The sequence below is a fragment of the Triturus cristatus genome, chromosome 1_1, assembly GCF_964204655.1.
Source record: "Triturus cristatus chromosome 1_1, aTriCri1.1, whole genome shotgun sequence".
NCBI lineage: Eukaryota > Metazoa > Chordata > Amphibia > Caudata > Salamandridae > Triturus > Triturus cristatus.
In genome coordinates, this window is record NC_140579.1 from 187,728,722 (window position 1) to 187,750,294 (window position 21,573).

Below are 21,573 nucleotides of genomic sequence, written 5' to 3' on the forward strand. Positions count from 1 at the left end.
GGACCTATGGTCCCCAATCCTAACCAGGGTCCTTCGAGCATCCTGTGCACTGGGGCCTATTGATTCTTGGTCCCAATCAATTCTTGTCCCTATTTTTAAAAAAGGGGACCGTCACCTGCCATCTTGCTATTGACCTATTTCCCTATTAGAGTCGCTCGGGAAAGTTGCTGGTCGTGTTATTTTAGAGCGGCTTCAGCTCTTTCCGATCTTCAGTTTGGGTTCCGCGAGGGTCTGGGTACCACCGAGCAAGCCCTTAACCTATCCCTAATAATAGGTAAATATGTTAACGCAAAAAGGGGGGCACTTTACTGAGCATACGTAGACCTCTCTGCAGCATTCGACTGTGTCAACCACACTAAGTTGTGGAATATCTTAGAGAATATGGGTATAGAGGCGCCCCTTATAATCTTTCTGCGTGACCTATACTCAGACGCTACAGCTCGTGTGAGATATAGTCTGGGGGGTGAGGTGACAAAGTCGTTTAGAGTGGAGCACGGTGTAAGGCAGGGTTGCGTCCTGGCCCCATTTTTATTTAACCTATACACCAATGGCTTGGAAAAAGCCATGCTAATAGGGGCACAGGACCTCCCCATTATAAATAACAGCCCTATACCGGCTCTACTTTACGCGGATGACGCCGTAATTCTAGCACGCACTCCAAATGAATTACAGCGTGCTCTCACAAAATATCACACCTTTATGACCAACCTTGACCTGAAGATTAACATTAAAAAAACGTTTGTAATGTCAGTAGGGTCAAGGAATAAGAACAAAAATACCTTTTTCGTTGATAACCAAAAAGTAGAGAGCACCTCCACGTATCCATATCTGGGCATTGTATTTGACCATAAATGTTCTTGGAAAAGTGCTATTGAGTCTAGGAAACTCACCTTTGCAAGAACAACAGCTGCACTGGTCAACTTTGCTAACAAGTTAGGCAGACGACCCACGGTTGAACTCTTGGAGATCTATAGGGCAAAATGCATAGGCAGTGTTATATACGGGGCTGGTGTTTGGGGTTATGCCAAAGTCGAGGAGGTCCAAAGGGTGGAAAACAGCTTTTTAAGATTCCTTCTGGCTGTCCCGCGGTCCACGTCGACCTATGTTTGCCACTTAGAAGTAGGTCTGCCTTATCTTACAGATCTGATAAGGATTCAACCCCTATTATTATGTCACCGCATTTGGTCATCTAATGCCACTACTTTCTCCCAAGGGTTCATTAAGGATTGCATTGCTTTAGACCGAGCACATAAGATCGGATGGATCTCTTACATAAAGAGATTCCTCGGCGATCTGGGTATGCCACAGTTCTTTCATCTTCCCTCTTCAATAGTCGAAATACCGAGGAAACAATTCAAAAAGCTATGCATGGCCCACTTAGAATCTTTGAGAATGACTAGTGAGCTCCACAAACCTACCGTGCAACATTCGTTGCTGGTTCAAACGACCCTGGCAATTCAGCCTTATCTAACTTTTAATCTTACGGATGAGAGACTACTTTTAACAAAATTTAGACTAAATATTTTCCATCATTTGGTCACTTTTCCAAAATCCAATACTTGGGAAAAATCTCGCCAACTTTGCCCTTGTGATAAGAGCTCTCCTCAATCCACGATACATACAATATTGTTCTGTAAATTCTATCAGGATTCGAGGAAACATTGGCTTATCCCGATTTAAAAAATCTGGGGCTTGCGCAGGTGCCGTCCCGCTCTACTGGCCCTTCAACATTTGGACGCCGAGTTATTTGCCAAACTGATAGTTACTTTCTTGAAATTAGTTTTAAGGCACAGGCAGAATTTGTAGTTATCTCTGATCCTTGCACAAGTACTCTTACATTCCTTTTTTATGCTGAAATTTTGTTGATGAGTTATATGTATTTTAAAAGAGGGAAAAGATTGCTAGAAATGTTTCGTACTATAACGAATTTGTTTCCTGTAAACTATAACATTTTGCGCTTTTATGGTTGTTTATCCACAACCGAATAAAGTTTGATTTGACTTGCAGAATTATGTAAAATTGAATTTTTTTCAAAATACAGTTACTGCACTAGCACTTTATTTAGAATAGCTGCCCTGAAGGAAGGGTGCTGCTTGGTGATGAAATGCTACCAATTTCTATTTTGCTCACTGTATTTTTCTCGTTCGGTTTTAGATCTTTTAGGTTTTATCTAAAGTGATGGATTATATTGGGAAATTAAATGTTTTTATTGAGTATGTTTTATGAAATACAATTTTCAAAATAAAAATTTACCGGGCCCGGCAATCCTTCACAAAGGAGCAAGAAACTACTTGTGGGTTTAGAATATTCTTATGAGAAAGAAAAACATCAGGGAGAGACACACTGCATGACATGTTATGGGAATTGCGACTGCCTTACCACCATGAATGGGTGTGAAATACAGTTCTTTTCACCAAGTCCTTCACCAATAACAGGCATTCCAGAAGAATGGTGCTTTGTTTGATGTCAGCTCGTGTGATGAGATGTTGTAACATTGTTAAATCGGATGACCCCTTTATAATTATTTCTCAACTTTGTGTGCAGTACACCCTTAAACAATAAAACAAGTATTTGCTTGCTTTGGCTATTATACAGAAAGAATTTTCTAGACTGAGAACACTGCACTAATGTATTGCAGTGGGATATTAGTTAAATATGGCTGCCTCATCCAAATTGAAACTGATGAGATTTTCTTTAAGTGATGCTGACATGTACGCATACATGTACATGCTTATACAAAAATAAAAAATCCCATCTACAAAATGTTTTTAAATGCACTACGTTATGTTATGTTAATGCCACTTGTAGCGCGCTCGGCTACTCAAGAGTGTCACGGCGCGAACCTGAGGGGCAAACATAGACAATCAAGCAAAGAGGAATGTTTTGAGCTTCCTTTTAAAGGCTGCGAGCTCCTGAGTAAGACGAATATCAAGGGGAAGGGCATTCCAGGCCCTGCTGACTAACCACCAGAGAGCAGCCCCCAATCCTCTGGAGTTTATATTGCGGGACCGAGGCCAGGCCTAAAGACGCCGAGCGAAAGACCCGCGCGGGGACATAGAAAGAAAAGCGCCTCTGAAGATAGAGAGGGCCCGGACCGTGAAGAGCACGATGGGCCAAGACCAAAGATTTAAATTTGATTCTGGCCACAACGGGTAGCCAATGAAGAGAGTGCAGGTGAGAAGTGACACTCTTCCTAGAAGAAATACCCAGTAGCAGTCTGGCCGCCATGTTCTGGACCACCTGCAATTTCTTAATCAAGTATCCAGGAGACCCAACATACAGGGAATTGGCGTAGTCTAGCCGAGATAGAATCAAAGCACAAGTAACTGTTACTCTGGCTGCCTGCGGGAGAAGAGGAAAAAAATTCCTAAGGGTTTTAATAGGACCAAAGCAGCAGCCAGCAGTTTTCTTGATATGGGTGGAAAACGAAAGATTCTCCTCAAACCAGACACCCAAATTCTTGGCGGGCTGTCCCTCAGAAAAGGGAAGAGGAAGCTCCTGTGGCCACAGCTGTTGACGAAAATCAGTCGGAAAAGTGCCAAAGAGCAAGATCTCTGATCTCTGCTCATTACACTTGAGCTGAGCACCTGCCAGCCACTACCAATGAAAACACTAAATGTCATCGCATCCGCTACACTCTACACATCTCGCACATCTGCATATATCTCTTGCTGACATATTTGTTACTAAACATCCACGATTTTTGCTTATATTGTAAAACGACTGGACAAGAATAGATGGGATCAACCTACATTCATGTTGTTAAACCTACAATGTAAGCCTGCAGAAATTGAGCATCTTCGGTTTAACAAATGTTGTCGTTTGATAATGAACTTAACTCCTTCATTATTCAATGTATTATTCATTGTTAAATCACACTAGAGAGGAGTCTGCGACATGTCTTTTCCATTTTGCCCAACGTATTCTTGGATTGCTCGCATTTAGACTCGTCGCCTTACCTCTCTTGTTTTTGGTGCCATGTTTCTTTGCTGTCGCCAGTTCTTGATGAATCTTCCCCTCCAGGAATTCTTGCTTCTTTACCATGATTTCCTCTGTCTCTCTGAGCTTCTGAATTGCCTCCTGCGGGCTCGGCGCCTTGCCTTTTGCATTTTTTCCTATGAGAAAGGGGAAAGGTATAGCGCGAACTAAGAATCACAACTTAAAATTGGGAATAAATAAGGGGTCCTTTCAACAGGGTGGCCATCATTTTTTGCATGGGATTAATTCTATTCTTAAACCAACGGGATTTTCAATTATTTCATAGACGTAGGAGTGAAGCAAGCATAAATGAATGAATGGCAATAGAAAGCATGTTAGCAGCTCAGAGAAAGGTATCTATTATAAAGACAGTACTGTACGGTTTAGACAGGAAACTGTGCAAGACGCATATATATATAGATATATCACCTAAAGGCAACATTAAACCGTCAGAGCGATATTTAAAACAAGCATTTGCAATGCAATAGGTCTCGCATAATTAAAGTTTGAGCTATTGGCATTGCTAATAATAACGCAACACCAATAGCTCAAACATTCAGTAATGCGAGACCTATTGCATTGCAATTGCTTGTTATTTAATGTATCACTTTTAATGAATATTACAAGTGTTTGCAAAAACAAAAAAAACCTTAACAAACCATGTTAGACTTGTCAAGGCCAGACCAATTTGCTTTACCAGTGCTTGTTTAACATTGTATGTATCATTTCAAAATACCAGCGTCTGGAAAGTAGTTTTGGGTAAACATTCAAGACTGCCTGAAGGTGCCACACCTAACAAGGTGTCCATGTTGTTGCTATCGGATGTAAAGATAAAATCGAGCTCTTACCTGTGAATGTGTCTGTTGAGTCCACAGCATGTCTCTATCTGCTTACTTCAGTTTTGCTTCAGGTGTTTTGTTCCAGACTTTCTGGTTTCTTTGACAACACGGATTTCCCTTTCCTATGGCCACGCCCCTCGTTTAGAATTCTCAAACTCTGAGGTCACATGTGCCTCCTGTATTCTTGCAGCCTGGGGGCGAAGACACTCCTCTGGTAGTGAACACAGCTGTGCCCTGTTGCATGGATGTGAGCCTGTCTGAGCGGGAGGGATAACAGGCTACACTTCTGTGAGTGCGCTCGGAATCACTTCTAGTTCTAGCTCCGATACCTCTGCTAATAAACTGGAGTAAACGCTTGGAATGGTTTCCTTGAAAGCTCAATACTAACACAAATACACCACAATAACCAACACTGACCTTGAGTTCTTATGGAGTAACATGTTTCTCACCACAAAGCGCTTCGACCCCCTTCAGTGGAAGTAAGCGCTATCTACATGCAAGTAGGCTACATAGAAAGAACAACAATGCATAGTGAAGAGGATGGAATGCTCTGACGTTGATGGCATGAGGTCCAACCCAAGGTCTGTACCCGGAGCTCGTCACACACAGGGATATAACTCCTGCTGAAGGGCAAGAGCCCAGAGTTCGCCGCGCTGCTGTGGTAAATAGAAGAGCGCACTGCACGTGTCACGTGACACTAGGTCACACACGGCAACTCGGAAGTATGTTTGTGACGGAATCAAAACAACTGTTTACATAACGGAGAAAATAGTGTTGAATGCTGCGGTTAGTTTAAATGAGCATCTGTAAGCGGTGAGGTTAAACCATTTTAGATGCATCATAAACATATACATATTAAAAATACAATAATAATTAGAAACAAAACTGTTCAAACACATTCCCCCAAATTAAACCCCTCCCTTGGTGTTTGTGAAGTTAATGGCAGTTTCAAAATCAGGCAAGGATATTGTGGTAGAAGGGGGTTCATTTTACAGCCTGTCACTCACTCGGAGCAGGAAGGGGACCCCGCTATTCTTACCCTCCTCACTTTCAAAAGCTTCCATTCCAGCCTCGGAGCTCCTTCACCATGGCATGCCTCTGCGCTCGCATCCGAGCTGGGCTCCAAAGTTACTACAGTGGACCCCATAACATAACACCATAGCATGAAATAACCTGGCATGTGTCCTTGCTAGCACATATTCAACTGGGAGGTTCTTGGCACTATGTAACAGATGTCTATTGTTACCAAACTATATGGTATTCCTTTCATATATCTTAAGGGTGTGACAGGCTGTATAGACTGCCAACATGTGATGGGGGAGGAGTCACACAGAATCACGCATTAGTGAACGGAACCACCAGACGCAGCAATGTAATGGGGGACACCACATTCCAGCCCTGGGCTCCAACAGGTGCAGCGGCAATCAACCAAGACAACAACACCCATAATGCACTAGGTCATTGAAGCACAGGAATAGAGGATAATATACTTGATGACATCTGGTAAACTTGTTTTCAAAGGTGTGTGTAGAGCTTTGCCACAAATGAGAACTTTTACAATGTTGCCAAGTGTTAGCATACTTTTTCCTAGACCAGTGTAACCTGGTTAAGACAATGATACACAGGCAGTCTCTTTCTTCATGCAACTGAGACGTGACACTGGTGCCATGGCGACCCACGCAGCCTCTTCCGTTTGTATGGCATGATCAGAGAGCCTGGGCAAGCAGAGAGTACAGACACCCACGCCACAAGTGTAGTGTGAAATAAAGACAGAGACCTTACCAGACAGGTGAGGCGCCCACGCGTCCAGTCCCGCGAGTCCACGCGTCCGGGCGTCCTGCGCCTCTGCTGGGAAGCGGAGAGCAAAATGTTGCAGAAACCAAAGGCACACAAACACACCGAGAGCACACAGCAAGCAAACCCTGGGAAGGAGCTGCCACTCCCACCTCCGAGAGCTGCCTGTGAACGGGGTGATTCACAACAAAAACTATCCGCAGGAATGCCTGGAGTACAAAGAGCTGCCATTTACTGCGGACCAAGACAGGCAGGTGACAAAGAGACAGCACCGCTTCACAGCGCTGCCCTGGACCAGCGATGCTGCTGGCGGCTTCCCCGCACACCCCCTTCATGCCTGTAGGAGAGTAGCATCTGCACTTATGTTGCCCCCGCTTTTTATCTGATGTATACACTGGTTTCTAGCTATAGTCAGGCTGGGTCCCTGCTAATCAGGGCCCCAGACTCTCTGTTCTCTCTAAACGACTTGGTGTGCATATTAGATGCACTAGTGATTGGATACTGTGGTACCTTATGAGCCCCTAGTATATGGTACCTTAGGTACCTAGGGCATTGGTACTTCACAGGCCTACCAGGGGTTACAGCATGTATTATGCCACCCCTGGGAAGCATTCTCAATCTGACACCACAGGCCTGCTACTGCAGCCTGTGTGAGATAGTGTTAGCACTCCTCACTGAGAAATAGGTTTCTATATCTCACCATACACACACATATAAACCTATCAGCCACCCCTATGGCAGGCCCTATCAATCCTGAGGGCAGGGTGCTTGGTTTACAATGTGAGGGGGTGCCTCTGCCTGAGCAGGGCCCCTCTGCAGCTACCAGAGTCTATTCTCTGTGACTGTTTGTGGATGTGGTTAAACCATATACTCTTAAGTGCATTAAAATGCTAACTTTGGAATGACTGCATCAAAACATGTCGTGTTAGGTGTCAAACAACGTGGAATCATACCCCCACATCAGTCCATGATGTGGGAGCATGATCCCACCCTTCTAGAGGGGACGACATGTAAAACAATAGAAATCCTATAGAGCCCTGGCATCACAAAATGGATGCCACCAGCACAGACACTGGGCTGCCCTCCTGCTGCTGACTGAAACTCGCAGTGGAGGAAGCCCAACAAAAGGCATCCTGTCACAGGGAGGTGTCACCACCTCCCAGACAGGATTTAGTGTATTGGAGTTGGGTGGGAGCACTCCTAGAGTGCTTTGAAGTCCTGCACTGGGGGAGCAATAGGCTCCTCTGTGCATATGCCAGCTCAAACCGGTTCAGGGTCTACCTGCCCCTGCTCTGGCGCGAAACTGGACAAAGGGAAGTGGGTGTAACCACCCCCTCCCCTGACCCTCCTAGAGGAGTGGCCATAGAGCTAGTCCCTCCCCTATCTTCACTATAAGATAGCAAGCTTTTGGGAGCGCTAGGGGGCGCCGGACCGACATGGCCGCCTAGCGGAGCGGCTCTGAGCGCCCGGCCCCGTCTTCTCCTGCATGGTCCGATCCTAGACGCCCTGGCCGGGAGCCGAGGGGCGCATCGGGACGCGGAACAGTCCCGCAGCCTGGGGGAGAAGTTTGAAGCGCTCTGGTCCTCCCTGGGCGCCGCCAGCCGTGTTTGAAGCGGGCCCGGTGCGCGGACGCGGAGCGCCTGGAGCGGAGCCGGCGGCGGGGACTACTGGAGCCCCCGGCGCCTCCGGAGGCACAGTGGGGGCAACCTGTTTGCGGCGATCGCGGGGGCCCTCCCCCCCTCCCTCTGTACCTGCCTACATTCTGCAGACCCTGCCTGCCGGTGGGGGAGTGGAGCTGCTTCCGAGGGACGGCTTGGCGCCAGGTAGAGGCCAGTGAGTGCGACGACATCGGCGCGGACGGTGGTGCCATAGAGGCGGTGCGGGGGCTCCGGTGGTGGATCCAGGGGGGGGAACCGGTGATCCCCTGGCTACCTTCCCCCCTCCCCCCCCTCAATTGCTGCAGCCCTTCCAGGGGCACCCGCCTTAACCCGCGAAGGGGGCTGTGGGGCCTAAGGCTGTCCCTGAGTATCGGGCCGCGGCAGGCGGTCGGGAGGCCTGGCTCCCTCTCCCCCTTCCGTCCCCGCCCAAGGGGACCGCCCTGCAACGTTTGCTCACTGGTGAGGAGTGGAGAGGTACGGAGCCCTGCAGGCGGTGACGGCGTCGGCTGAGGGCGGAGTGAGGTGGCGGCGTGTCACATTGGACCCCGACAGGCTGTGGAACGGCGGCGGTCCCTGGGGAGGGCTCGGCTGTCATATCGGGCAGCGCCCCGGGAGGCGATTTGCGGGGCTTGGGTCTGCAGACTGCCCGGGTGAGTGGACACCCTGACTGCACGTTCCTCCTCCTGCCGCCCGGATCCCCGGTCCCCCTGGGCTTGCCGTGATCCTCTCCGGGGCCCACCGGTGGGTGCGGTTGTCCCCCACGGACTGAAGTGAGGCCATCATGGGCAAGGACAGGGCCTCCAAACCGGCACCTGTTGCCACCCAAACCAGGATCGACCAATTTACGACCTCCGAGAAGGGACCTGGTTCGGCCGGTGAGGCGGCATCGGCCCCTGCCACGGATCTGGCGGCCATCTTGCAGGCCATTAATGCATCCCATTCCTCCCTGGAGGGCATGGTAGGTGAGGTCAAGGTGGATGTTGCCCTTCTCCGACAGGACTTGCGCAATGCTACTGCCCGCATTTCTGAGGCAGAATCGCGAATCTCGACAGCGGAGGACGACATCCATCAGCTGCAGGATCAGGTTCGGGAGCTCACCACCCACTCTAAGGAGCTACACCGCCGGGCTGAGGTTGCGGAAAACCGGGCACGTCGCAGTAACCTCCGCTTGGTGGGGTTTCCGGAGGGAGCTGAGTCGGGCCGGGCTGACGACTTCTTGGAGGGCTGGTTCCGATCTTGGATGCCAGCGGACAGCCTATCGGCCTGGTTTGTTGTTGAGAGGGCCCACCGCTCCTTGGCCCCGAGGCCTCCGGGGGCGCCCCCCCGCCCCTTCATTCTTAAGATCCTTAACTTCAGAGACAGGGATGCCATTCTCCGCGAGGCCAGGCGTGCTGACTCTCTCAATTATCAGAATCATAAAATCATGATCTTCCCGGACTGCACTCGGGAGGTCCAGGAGCAGCGGCGATCCTACACGGAGGTGAAAACAGAGATGCGGTCCCTGGGCCTTCAATACCAGCTGCAGTTCCCGGCCCGCCTCCGGGTCATCTTTAAACACAAAGCCATCTTCTTTGAGACACCTCGGGCCGCTTGGACTTGGTTGGCGGAGGAACATCCGTTGCATCGACCTGGACAGGGCTCACCGACGAGAAGTCGCAGGGGACCGACTACATCCGGGCCGTCCAGGACCCGTCGTAGGAGGCGCACCGTGCCCCGGGGACGTGCCGAGGGGGAGGTGGTGGTCACACGTTCCATGGGACGGCCGCGTTGGGCCTATGGAGCTTCCCCTGCCTCTTCGGTCGCCCCTGCCAGCCCTGTTGCTGCGGACTGCCGAGCCGGGTCCCCGGTGCAGTCGGGCTCTGCGGCCCCGCCTGCTGCACAACTGGACACCTCGGACCTCTCTTGCAGTCCAATTATTTGACTCTCTCTTGATGCAGATGGTTTATTTGATTGCTGGGGGACTGGGGGTGGTCTACCGGGCCGCCAATGTTAGTATTTGGACTTCTGTGCTCCATTTCAGAGATAGCTCTCGGTCAGGGCGGGGGAGTTGGTCACTATCCGGTTGATTGGGGGTCCACTAGGTGCTCAAGCCCCAGCGTTTTAGCTTGGTCGTTGTTCTTCACAGTTAGGGCGACAGATGCTTCGGTTCTCGAAGAATAGGGTGGGGGGTGGGGGGGGGTTGGGGTGGTTTCTTTCTCCTATGGAGGATTCTGTTGGCTAGAGAGATCCTCCTCAGTGTTACTGTTCTATGGCATCATTGCATTCTTGACCTTGCCACTGGCCTGCATGCCCGTGATCTCTCCCCTTGGGGAGCCCCTGTGCCTGCGTCCCCCCTGGTCTCCTTGCTGGGATCGCGTTCCAGGGACACCCCCCCTCTGCGTACACTAGATGCTCCGACCTGGGGTGATGGCTGACACTAACATTCCTAAGGCCGCCATGCGTATTCTGTCTTGGAATGTCAACGGTCTTCTGGACCGTTTCAAGCGCATGGCAGTCCTTAAATACGCGCAGCGTCTGGGGATTGATGTCCTTCTTTTGCAGGAGACCCATCTTCTTGGCGACAACTGTTCCTTTCTTGCTCGCTACGGGTATGATAGGGTGTGGCACTCGGGCTTCGTCACGGGTTCCCGGGGAGTGGCTATCCTGCTTCGGCGGACTTTTCCCTTCGTTCTCGCCCAGGTGCATTTCGACTCCCAGGGCACGGCGGTTGCGGTTTGTGGTACTCTTTGAGGGGCGCCCCCTAACCCTCGTCTCCCTGTATGCGGCACCGTCCCAGTGGCAGCCCGTCCTCTCATATACTGCAAACTTACTTTCCACACTCCGTGCGGGCGCGCTTGTCTTGGGGGGGGGGGGGATTTCAACGCGGTGTATACACCCAGCATGGACGCAACAGGCCCGGTCTCCCTTGCCAGGGCTACCCGCTCGAAGCTGCTATCGGGCTGGGCCGAGGTCCAGGGTTTGTGTGATGTGTGGAGGGTCTGGCACCCGCAGGCCCGCCAGTACACCCACACCTCGGCGGCGCACCACTCGCACGCCCGGATTGATTTAATCTTTGTCCCCTCCACTGAATGCGCGGGGGTACAAGATGTCCGCATTCTTCCCAGGGGCCTCTCGGACCACTCTCCGCTGCTTCTGGCCCTCGGCCCGCCTCCTTTCTCCGCCCGCCCTGTGTGGCGCCTGAACGCTTGGTTCCTTCAGGATAAGGACCTCCGGAAGTCGGTGGGAACTGAGATCTCTAATTACTACCACCATAATGTGGGATCAGTCTCCTCCGCGGCCGTCCTCTGGGAGGCTGGGAAGGCGACCATTAGGGGAGCGGCTAAGGGTATTGTGCAGCAGCAGCGCCGGAAGCACCTCCAGCGGCTTACTGAGTGTGAGGCGCAGGCCCTGGAGCTTGATCAAGCGGAGACCTTGGATGACGCCGGGCGGGCGCGACGACTGGCCTTTCTACGGGACGAAATTCGCTTGCACTCCATGGAGGCAGCGAAAACTTTATGGCGCTCCTCCGTGGCGCGGGTGTACGGCTGGGGGGGGGGGGGGGACAAGAACGGTGCTCTTCTCCACCGGCTGGCCACGTACCCCCGGTCAAGCAGGATTATCCCCGCTATTGAGGGCCCTACCGGTGAGACTCACACGGCCTCCGTGGCGGTGGCTCAATCCTTTGCCGATTATTACTCCACGCTGTACCGTGCTCTGGAGCCCAGGATCCCCCTTAAGGAGCTGTTGGGAGCAGGCGGTGCGGAGCTGCAGCGCTTGGGGCGTGAGGCTAGGGAGACCCTTGACTCGCCTGTTACTCTACAAGAAATTGATGACGCCATCTGCCACCTGGCCCCTGGGAAAACCCCGGGTCCGGATGGCTTCCCACAAGTGTACTATGCCCACTACTGTGAAACCATCGCTCCGCAGCTTTTGGGCCTTTATGCAGAGGTGATAGAGAAGGGTTCGTTCCCACCGGAGACGGGACGGACACGGCTACGATAGTCGTTCTCCCTAAGACGCAGCCTCCGTCGCAGTCCTGCTCGGACTACCAAACAGATATCTCTGATTAACACGGAGATCAAAATATACGCCACCATCCTGGCGCAACGGCTGCGTCCTTGCCTCGACTCACTGATCCACCCGGACCAATGTGGGTTTATGCCGAATCGGGGAACTCGACACTGCTTGCGGCGTCTGCATCTCGCCATGGCTCACCGAGAGCGTCTCTCTCCTTATCTGGCTTTGTTGTTGGTCGACTTAGAAAAAGCCTTTGATTTGGTGGGGTGGGTCTACCTTGAAGAGGTATTGGAGAGGATGGAGTTCGGTCCTCAATTCCGTGCCATGGTCCGGATCTTGTACGCGGCTCCAAGGGCCAGGGTGTTGGTGAATGGGGCTCTATCTCGCCCGTTTTCTATCGGGAGAGGGACGCGTCAGGGCTGCCCGCTCTCGCCCCTCCTCTTTGCCTTGGCAATGGAACCTCTGGCTGTTCTGGTCCGCTCAGACCCTGCTCTCCGTGGGTGGGACTGGCCGGGCATGGTCCCCGATAAAATAGCTTTGTATGCCGACGATGTCCTCCTTTACCTCTCAGACCCAGCTACTTCTGGTCCTATTGTGCGTGGGATTCTTCGCCGGTTTGGTCGGGCGTCGGGTCTCCGTCTCAACCCCAAGAAATCGATCTTAGTTCCGCTGCACCCGGCTAGAGATTGCTTCGATTGGCAGTCCGATATTCCCCTCCGGAGGCTATCTTTTAAGTATCTGGGTCACCCTTCTACCGGAGCTCTGTTGGGCTCTTAACGTGGCCCCCGTGGTCAACAAGGCCAGATCAGACCTGGCGAGATGGCAATCGCTCCCATTGAATCCATTGGGGAGGATTGCTCTCTACAAGATGATGATCCTTCCCAAAATCCTGTACATGCTGCAAAACACGCCCTGCTCTTTCCCTCGTCTGTGGTTCCGGGACTTGGATAGTATGGCAGCCAAGTTTCTATGGGGTGGCGGTAGGGCCCGTCTGGCCCTCGGCCGGTGCCGGATTCCATCACACGACGGAGGTATGAGCATGACCAACCTATATTTATACTACCTTGCGACTCGGCTCCTGGTGGTCCATGACTGGTTCTCAGGCGGGTGGGACGATCCGGCCTACAGGCTGGAGGTACAGCTACTGGGGATCCCTTTTATTCAAAATATGCTCTACGGGGCGACGCTTCCCCGGTCGCTTCCAGATGTTGTACGGGCCCCCTTTTTGGCTTGGCGTGCCGCTCTACGGCATACCCGGTGGTCGGGAAACTGACCCGCATTACACCACTCTGCCATGGCACTTGGCTGCGGGAGGTTACGGGCTTGGAAGGATTTCGGGCGTGGGACCTCCTGTTTAGGCGATCTGTGGCGGGGGAGTCGCATGTGCTCCTTCCGGGAGCTTCAGGCTCGCTTCTCGTTGTGCCCCTCACAGTTTTACAAATATCTCCAGCTGCGCCATGCGGTTCGGTCCCACGTCCCTCTAAATTCGCGCATCCCTGCCCATAGCCCAACAGAAGCGCAGGTGATGATGGGGTTTCTGGGTAGGGGGGGTATCTCCCGTATTTACCAGGCTCTGGTCAATAACACCCCAATGGACTGGGAAGACACGAAATTGCGCTGGGAGGCCTGGGTGGGACCACAGGATGAGGCCGATTGGAGGGACGCCCTTATGGCACCTAGGATGATCACCTCCTCGGCCAGGCTGCGGCTCATCCAGCTGTATTATTTGCACACCGCCTATCTGACCCCGGAGCGCCTCGACCGTGCGGGTCTCTCTCCAGATGCTTCCTGTGCACGTTGTGGGGCGGACCCGGCGGATTTTTTCCACATGGTGTGGACCTGCCCGCGTCTGGGAACCTACTGGGGCGAGATTGAGGCTGAGCTAACTGAAACACTGGGGTGGGAAGTTCCCCATGATCCCAGAATGGCCCTGCTGGGGATAACGGACGGTCTGGACGGTTCCCGTCATGAAAAATGTTTCCTCATTACAGCTTTGGTAGTAGCGAAGCGAGATATTGCTGCCGCATGGAAGCGGTCTGACCCACCCAAATGTGCTACGTGGAGGAGGGGGGGTGGACTGGTGCGCAACACAGGAGTGCATGATGTATTCGGTACGGGGCTGCCCTAAGAAGTTTCGCAGAGTGTGGGGGAAGTGGCTAGGGGGGTATAATTTAGGGGTGTCAATGCGGGTGGGGGGAATGAAGTGGTCGGGGAGGGGGTGGGAGGTTGTGCTGATGAAGGTCAATGAACGTATAAGATATCTTTTAATGCCAGTTCGCTTGGACGGTTGTCCATGTATTTTTGTTTGTTTAGTTGCAAAAATAAAAATTTGCTTATCAAGATAGCAAGCTTTGCCATTGCAAAACAGATAATCCTGGACGACGCTCTACAAAGAAGATTCCTGGCCCTTCGACGTTCCACTACCTTTGGAAGACAGAAGAATCTCCCTTGAGTCAAGGAGTGACTCCCCTGCTTGGCAGGCACCAAAAACCTTAATCAACGGTTGCAAACTTTCCCGCTCCCGCCGGAGTTCGAAGTCCCTGCTGCCCCGGAAGTGGATTTCCTGACTTCTCGACGGCCATTGTGAGTCCCCAGCAGAGCTGTGGCGAGTGGACCCCACGAGTGACAAGGAACAGCAATACCCGGGGACCGTGCACTATTGTCGAGTGCAAACCCTTCACGACGTCCTACGGACTTGTGCATTGGACCATTTGTGGCCCAAGCCTCCAGCAGGTTTTGCAGCGAAAATCAGAGGCCTACCCCGTCCCGAGTGACCGTGGGCTCCTGTGAAGCATTTCCTGAAGAGGCGTCTTCGCGATCACTTGCCCGTTGGCTAGTGGGTCCCCCGAAGACTTTATCGACTAAAAGGGCTCCCCTGGTTGCTCCAGGCCTGCCCTCACTCACCCTCGCTGGGTGAGTCCCTCAGACCTTGCTGGTCTGCACCATCGACTTTCTTCAGTCTACACGAGCCTTGCAGTTGCCAAGGCTTGTTGGCTCCAATCCGGTTGCCGACACCGCCATCAGCCGCAGACGTCGTGGGACACTCCGAATCCACCTGCTGGTCATCGTCGAACTCTCCTGGACCTAGTGAGCGAAGAGTCAAAATACCATCGACGACCTGAAATCACCCGACATCTGTGGTCAGCCAATTTCCTGGCCACCGGTCACTGGCAAGCGACTTTGAACACTGTTCCTTCAATTTTCAGGTCGACTCCATCTTGAATCCACCTTTGGATTCCACCGGACACTTCTTCAGTCGACGAAAGCAGCAAGTCTTCTTTGGTCTCCATAGAAAACAGCGACGCGACCCGACACCAAAAGACACCTATGCACCCGGCTTCCCTGGGTGAGGTAACTCGTGCACTCCGGTGCCCTAGTGTGTGTTGGCCCTCGAAGTACTTACCTCCTGTATAGAAGTGTTATCTAATCATCAGTTAATGGCTGCTGCCGCCTCTGAGATGATTAAAGCGTCTTAGGTGAGTAGCTCAATATTTAAACACCACCTGTGTATAGAAAGTAGAACTCGTTTCCACCTTCAATGGGTGGCATAGAGGACGCTATTTTTCAGCCACCCTCTGATTGGTTTTCGTGCAGGATGAAGCGACGTACACCACGTACCAGCACAACACCCACGAGAGCTTCGCAGAAGTGGTGCTAAGAACGGGCAAATTAGCGGAAACCAAGAGCGACGGCGACAACCTGTTTCCAGCCACGGAAGGTAAAGTCGCGAGGCCCACTTGGACGGATTTACTTTGTTTTGCGCAATATGCATCCCACCCTCACCAAGCCCTCAGTTTTTACAACCGTACAGATGTATTTTGGATGCATGCAAAGTAACTATTATGCTTTGCAGTAGCCAATTTATGATTTTCCGCATTTGATAAATAGCAAAATAATATGCCGCCTCCAACATCATTTCCAAAATTAACTGCACTCAATTTACTTTCAATAAATCCACACTTAGCCCCGGGTCTGAACTGCTCGCGAGGCACGATGAAGTGCAGCAGAACTAAAAGAAATGAGTCACAAAGCGCAAGGCAACAATTAAATGTAAATGTGTTTGAGCGCGTGCAGGGTTGGTGGGGGTGGCATCTCGAATGCTCGGCATGTAAGAGGGACTTGGTGCTTCCCTGTGAAATGGATCCAAAAAAGCGCTCGCCATGACGTATTTGCTCGGCTTTTTCTGCCGAGCCACTTGGACGGACTCGCCTGCCAAAAGGTTTCTTGTCTTTATGGGGCCATGTATTTGGCCCCATAAAGATAAGAAACCTTTTGCGACCAACACAAAGCAAGCAAGACCGTCCAAATGGGACGGCTCGAAAAGCCAAGCATATACGTCACCGACACCTCTTTTCCAATGGCTGGCCACGGTTTAGCATAAACGGTGACGCCGGCCAATGGAAAAGAGGGGCGGGGCTTAAAGCCCCTTACAGAAAATACCTATTAACATTAAATCTCGCCAGTGAGACTGCGCATGCGCGCAGCCTTACGCTAGCGAGACCTAAAAACGAAATAAGGCAGAGTTTCTAGCATGAAAATATAATTAGAGGGGTTTCGAAAGGGCCCGTTTACAAAATTCAACCTTTGGCATTTGATAACAAAGTACAGATACAACGGAGATTAATACTTCCAAGTTTATAGAGCTAAAACTCTTGGACCAAGGACATTTCTGTTTCTTTAATAAAGCAGCCTGGGTCACTTTTTCCCCCCCGACGTCTTATCGCAAGTCACCCTCCCATCTCACAAACACAACAAGCATTTACAATGCAACGGTCTTGGCATTGTTAAAGTTAGAGCTATTGGCATTGCTCATGACATTATTTTTGTTTATGTTTTTGTTTTTAAAACATTTAAAGAAACAGCATTTTTATTTACAATGTCAATAGCTTAATCACTCTCAAATGCGAGACCTATTGCATTTGCAGCCACACACAGAGCCACACACACAAAGCCACCCACATACACAGAGCCACTCACATAGAGCAAGAAAGACCATGAAAGGCGCTGCGTATTCTTTCACTGTTACGTATCACCATTTAATGGAACAACTTAGTAAAAACTTGTAACCAAAAGAAGTAGGAAAATAAAACAATTTTGCGACATTAAAAACTCCAGGTAGCTCACTGTCCGGCCGGGTAAATGTTAAACAGCCACGCCCTGTTGACATGTTAACCCTAGTGATCTGCAGGTTAGCATGTCACCAGGACATTAAAGACTAGTCGATGGCTTTCAATTGGCAAGGGTATTCTGGCAGTTGCAGTTCATCACAATCCTTTGTAGAAGGAATAAATGGACTGGAAGGCTATGTCCTTGATGACGCAGTCATCTGTGGTTTCTCTTTGTGGTGAAACAGGTCCAGTTCACAAGAGTCGTGTTTACTGGACCACTGCATGATAGGTTTCAGAAAATCACTACTTTGTATGCTTGGATGGAGTTGGTAACTGCCATCGTGGTGTTTTAAGCTGGTGCAAAAAGGTTTACATGGCATGGACAGTGGCAAAAAATAATAGCTCCATTTCATGTTTCACAAGCAAACCGGCATTCTCACTAGTGCATGGGTGGACGTTCGACCCAGGGACTGCCTGCTGGTGGGTGGGGGGGGGTGATATTGCACAGTGTGGTGCGCTGCACCGGGAGACAGGATTACCGCGTGGGTGAATTGTGGTAGCCGGGGTAGTCCATCGGTGACCATAAAACTGCATTTAACGGTCAGCAGTGCAGCGGAGCACGTGTGGCTAGCTGGAGTGCGCTGGGCCTTTTCACGTGCACGGCTGGAGTACTCCCTGTGAACTTGTGATGTTGTGAAGACGCGCTGTACTTCTGGGAAGGAGGTCTCAAACGAGAAGAGGGGCGGGCCAAGCTGGCCTCGGGGCGGTGGGGTAGCAAGGCCAGATCAGGTTGCCACCCATCCTGACTCCTAAGGGCCCACCCCTTCTTGTTCCTAAAATGTTTACATTTTGCTCGTCAGGCCCTTCTTTCTTAGAGCCGCATGTCCCGTGTACTTCAGTGGTCTTGCTTTAGGACTGGTGAAGTTACATTTGCACCTAAAAACACTGCTTTAGAAAAGTGTTAATTATAAGTAACAAAACGGTCGTACCCTTTGTGTTTAGTCAACACAGTGAGCGGCCTTTGTCCGCGATCTGCTACCTACATGCAGTGTCCTACACGTGTGTGCCCATACCTCTGCATGTATGTGATCAACAAGGCTTCTAAGCACGTGAGAGGAACACTGAGAGCGCTCCTTAAGGGGGGAGCACGGACGTACCTTGATAGACTCCATGTGTGCCACTATCACATGGCCCCAGTGCGATGGGTTAAGAAGCATATATAAGAAACAGATAACGTTTTAGCCAAATGCATTATGGGGTTTGTAGTTACCATCATAAATATTTGCAATTAATTGCACGCGTTCCTATTGCTTCCATGGTATTATGTATACCGTAAAAAAGTGAGCACCTGGGTAGAAGTCTCCACTGCTTAATTTGTAATGTATGCACGTTTTCCATCCTCTGGAAAAGTCTTGCGCGCCAAAAGCTTTGCATTCCCAGGGAGCGGGCAGTAGGTTGCACCCGAGAGGTGGCTGCATCTGTTGTTTACAGAGGGCACTGCTCCGACAGGTGATGCCCTTTGAAGTCAATAAACATCGTGTGGTTTACTGTACACTGCAAATCCCCCGGCCCGTGCTGGCGCCCTATAGCCCATCAACATACCGGCGGGAAATAAATCCATAATTTTCCAGATGGTCACTGCAGGGTGCCAATAGCCCCGAAAGGCTAGCGCTGAATACGAGCCTATGTTCCTTAATCCTCACAATACAGAATTAAATTGAACGATGGCATATGTGCTCCCCCTAAAACAAGTCCTGTTGGAAAGGCGACACTTTAGCGTGTGCAATGTTAATGCCGCTTTAAGACACATTACTTTTGGAAACTCGGTTGGATCTGACACGTGCATCTCCCCCTCCCTTTCTTTCACTGAGCACATGCTTCTGGGCACCCCAGGGGACAGGGGGGGGGGGGGGGGGGGGGGGTAGATAAACCACTGAGTACAGACCTCGCGAAAGCAGCACAACATGAAAATCCGGCGGCGCAGGGGTTGAACAATGGAGCCAGTCGATATCGAACCAGCCTGAACCAGTGCTGTGCCTGACACGTTTCAGCTCATAGCTCCTGTGAAGTACAGTCTGCTGCTGGCGGCAGTGCAACCACAACTCACCACTAGGCTGCAACACCCTCATTACGTACGTTAAACGCTCTGTAAAATGAAGGTCACTGACAATCCCACTGTATGTCCGGTGATTTTCAGATTTTTGTGATCACGATTTCTGTTGAGTTTTGAGGTTGGCGCTTTACTACGCGAAATGTGCAATCGTTTTAACTACGATTTTTGTAACTTTTTGACATAGTATTAATCTACAGTTCCTTCGTCACGTTTCCACTCCATGTGGAGGGAATCGCCCTGAATACCACCGCCTTTCTCCAAGGTCAAGCAGAAATGCCTCAGAGAAACGCAGCGGCATTTTCGGATTCAGGGGCGTGTTTTCCTTTCTCTCCTCTTGCCATTGACTGGAATGTTTACATTCCAGAGGAGAGAAAGAAAGTAAAAAACACGCCCCTGAATCTGAAAAAGACGGGGCTTCTTTGGAGAGACAAAGCTCTTCTCCAATGGCTGACCAGCATTTAAGAGGCCAGCCAATGGAGAAGAGGGGCGGGTTCAAGCCCCTCTTCTGAAAACATTAAATCTCGGAGCGAGACTGCGCAAGCGCAGCCGAGACCTAAAAAGCGGCGTCACATTGGCTTGAGAAGAACATAGAGACAGGCGGTTTACTTTTGTCCATAATAAAATGAATTTTAACCACAGACTGTGAGCAATACAAGTGGAGACCAACAAAAACAACACCCCTCTCCCCCGTATTTCACACAGTATGTTAAGCACCCCCAAAAAAACACGCTGGACCCTGCAGTGCAGATCCACTTATCACAGTAAGCAATTTAACCATCAAGTTAATAGTCGATGGGCACTTCATCCAGTCTCGTAATTGCTTCCGAGACCCCCTTCGCACTAAGAAGATTTTTTACATATTTCATTATCTGGTCTTTTTTTACTCGGCCGATCGCTCGTAATCGCAATCCCGCACCCATTTATTCTCCCCATATCACCTTGGATTTCTCGAAACTGAGCTCCCCACTGCTCCTTGTGTCTTCTAACCCGCCTCTTCTTTCCCTTCGCTCTACCACCCTGCAAGAAGAGCCTGCCCGTACCACAGGTTTCTCCTAAGTCACTCAGCTATTCTTCGTGGGCCCTCTACAAATACATCACGGGAGCCTGCAATCCCCTAAATCTTGCTCATCCATCGATATCTCCTTACCTTTGCCGAATATCCTCCCCAGGGCGCTCATTTTTGCTTCCCTTCTTCTTGTTCTTATCCTCCACTTCCTTTCCGTGGAACTTCAGCTCCAGGACTTCCTACTTCCTGCTCCGATGTGATCGGCTACGTAACAGCACGTGATATCGCAGCACCAGGAGCGCGTGATGGGTGAGGCTAGATGCACTATCCTCAGTCCGTGATGTCATCAAAGGAGTCTCTGCGTTCCAAGCCTTGCACAGACATCCTCGCCTACTATCAGAGACTTGACTCACTTGATTAACAATCATTGGCTAAGTCTATCCGTCTGGCTTTGACCAATAGGTGTGATTTTTTTTATTTTTATTTGCCAGCATATGCCACAGAAATAACAAACATTTACAATGCAATAGGTCTCGCAATGACATTGTTTTGAGCTATTGGCATTGAAAATGTTATTGGTTTTTTTTCCCTTCGTGAAGCATTAATCACGTAATGACGTTGTAAATGACAATGTCTTTTACCCCCTGTTGACCCCCTAAAAGCTCATCAGCATGTGCTCGTCATAAAAAGGAATATCTAACAATCGCATCTTAAACATTTTGCAACAATTCTATAGTTTCACAGGGATTCTAAATTAAATTGTAAAATAACATTTATATTCTCAGAATATTAGCACATTAAGTGCATTCAAATAAGATGTTATTCTTATATTTCTCAGATCGCTTTGAATATTTTTGTCCAGTCCACTATTTTCCTCTGAGATATAACCCTGAAAACATCTGCACAAAACACCTCAGCGCCTCATCAGTGGTAGTAGGCGCTATATAAATACCCATGCAAAGATCTTCTCCCACGGGGCAGAACACCACCCAACCAATGTTATAACTAGGGGTCTCTATTTGGCAATGGTATACACCTTTGTCCAAATAGGGACCCTTGCGTCTAAGTCAGGGAAAGGGGA

The 21,573-nt window shown here is 50.4% G+C and overlaps 1 protein-coding gene across 3 annotated transcripts in view; it reads right to left on the reverse strand.

Moving 5' to 3' along the window:
* Positions 1-20,789, reverse strand: part of LOC146869958 (charged multivesicular body protein 4a-like) — a 410,915-nt gene extending 390,126 nt beyond the window's left edge. For 2 of the 3 annotated variants that reach the window (XM_085624109.1, XM_085624111.1), the window contains exons 1-2: positions 20,634-20,788; positions 3,960-4,115 (exon numbers count right to left, since the gene is read on the reverse strand). In XM_085624109.1, the coding sequence (XP_085480235.1) occupies positions 3,960-4,115; positions 20,634-20,664 (187 nt within the window). In that variant the 5' untranslated portion in view covers positions 20,665-20,788. Of the gene's footprint in view, positions 1-3,959; positions 4,116-20,633 lie in introns of all 3 variants that reach the window. The other variant, XM_085624108.1, reaches the window with a different exon arrangement.
* Between the last annotated feature and the right edge of the window lie 784 nt (positions 20,790-21,573).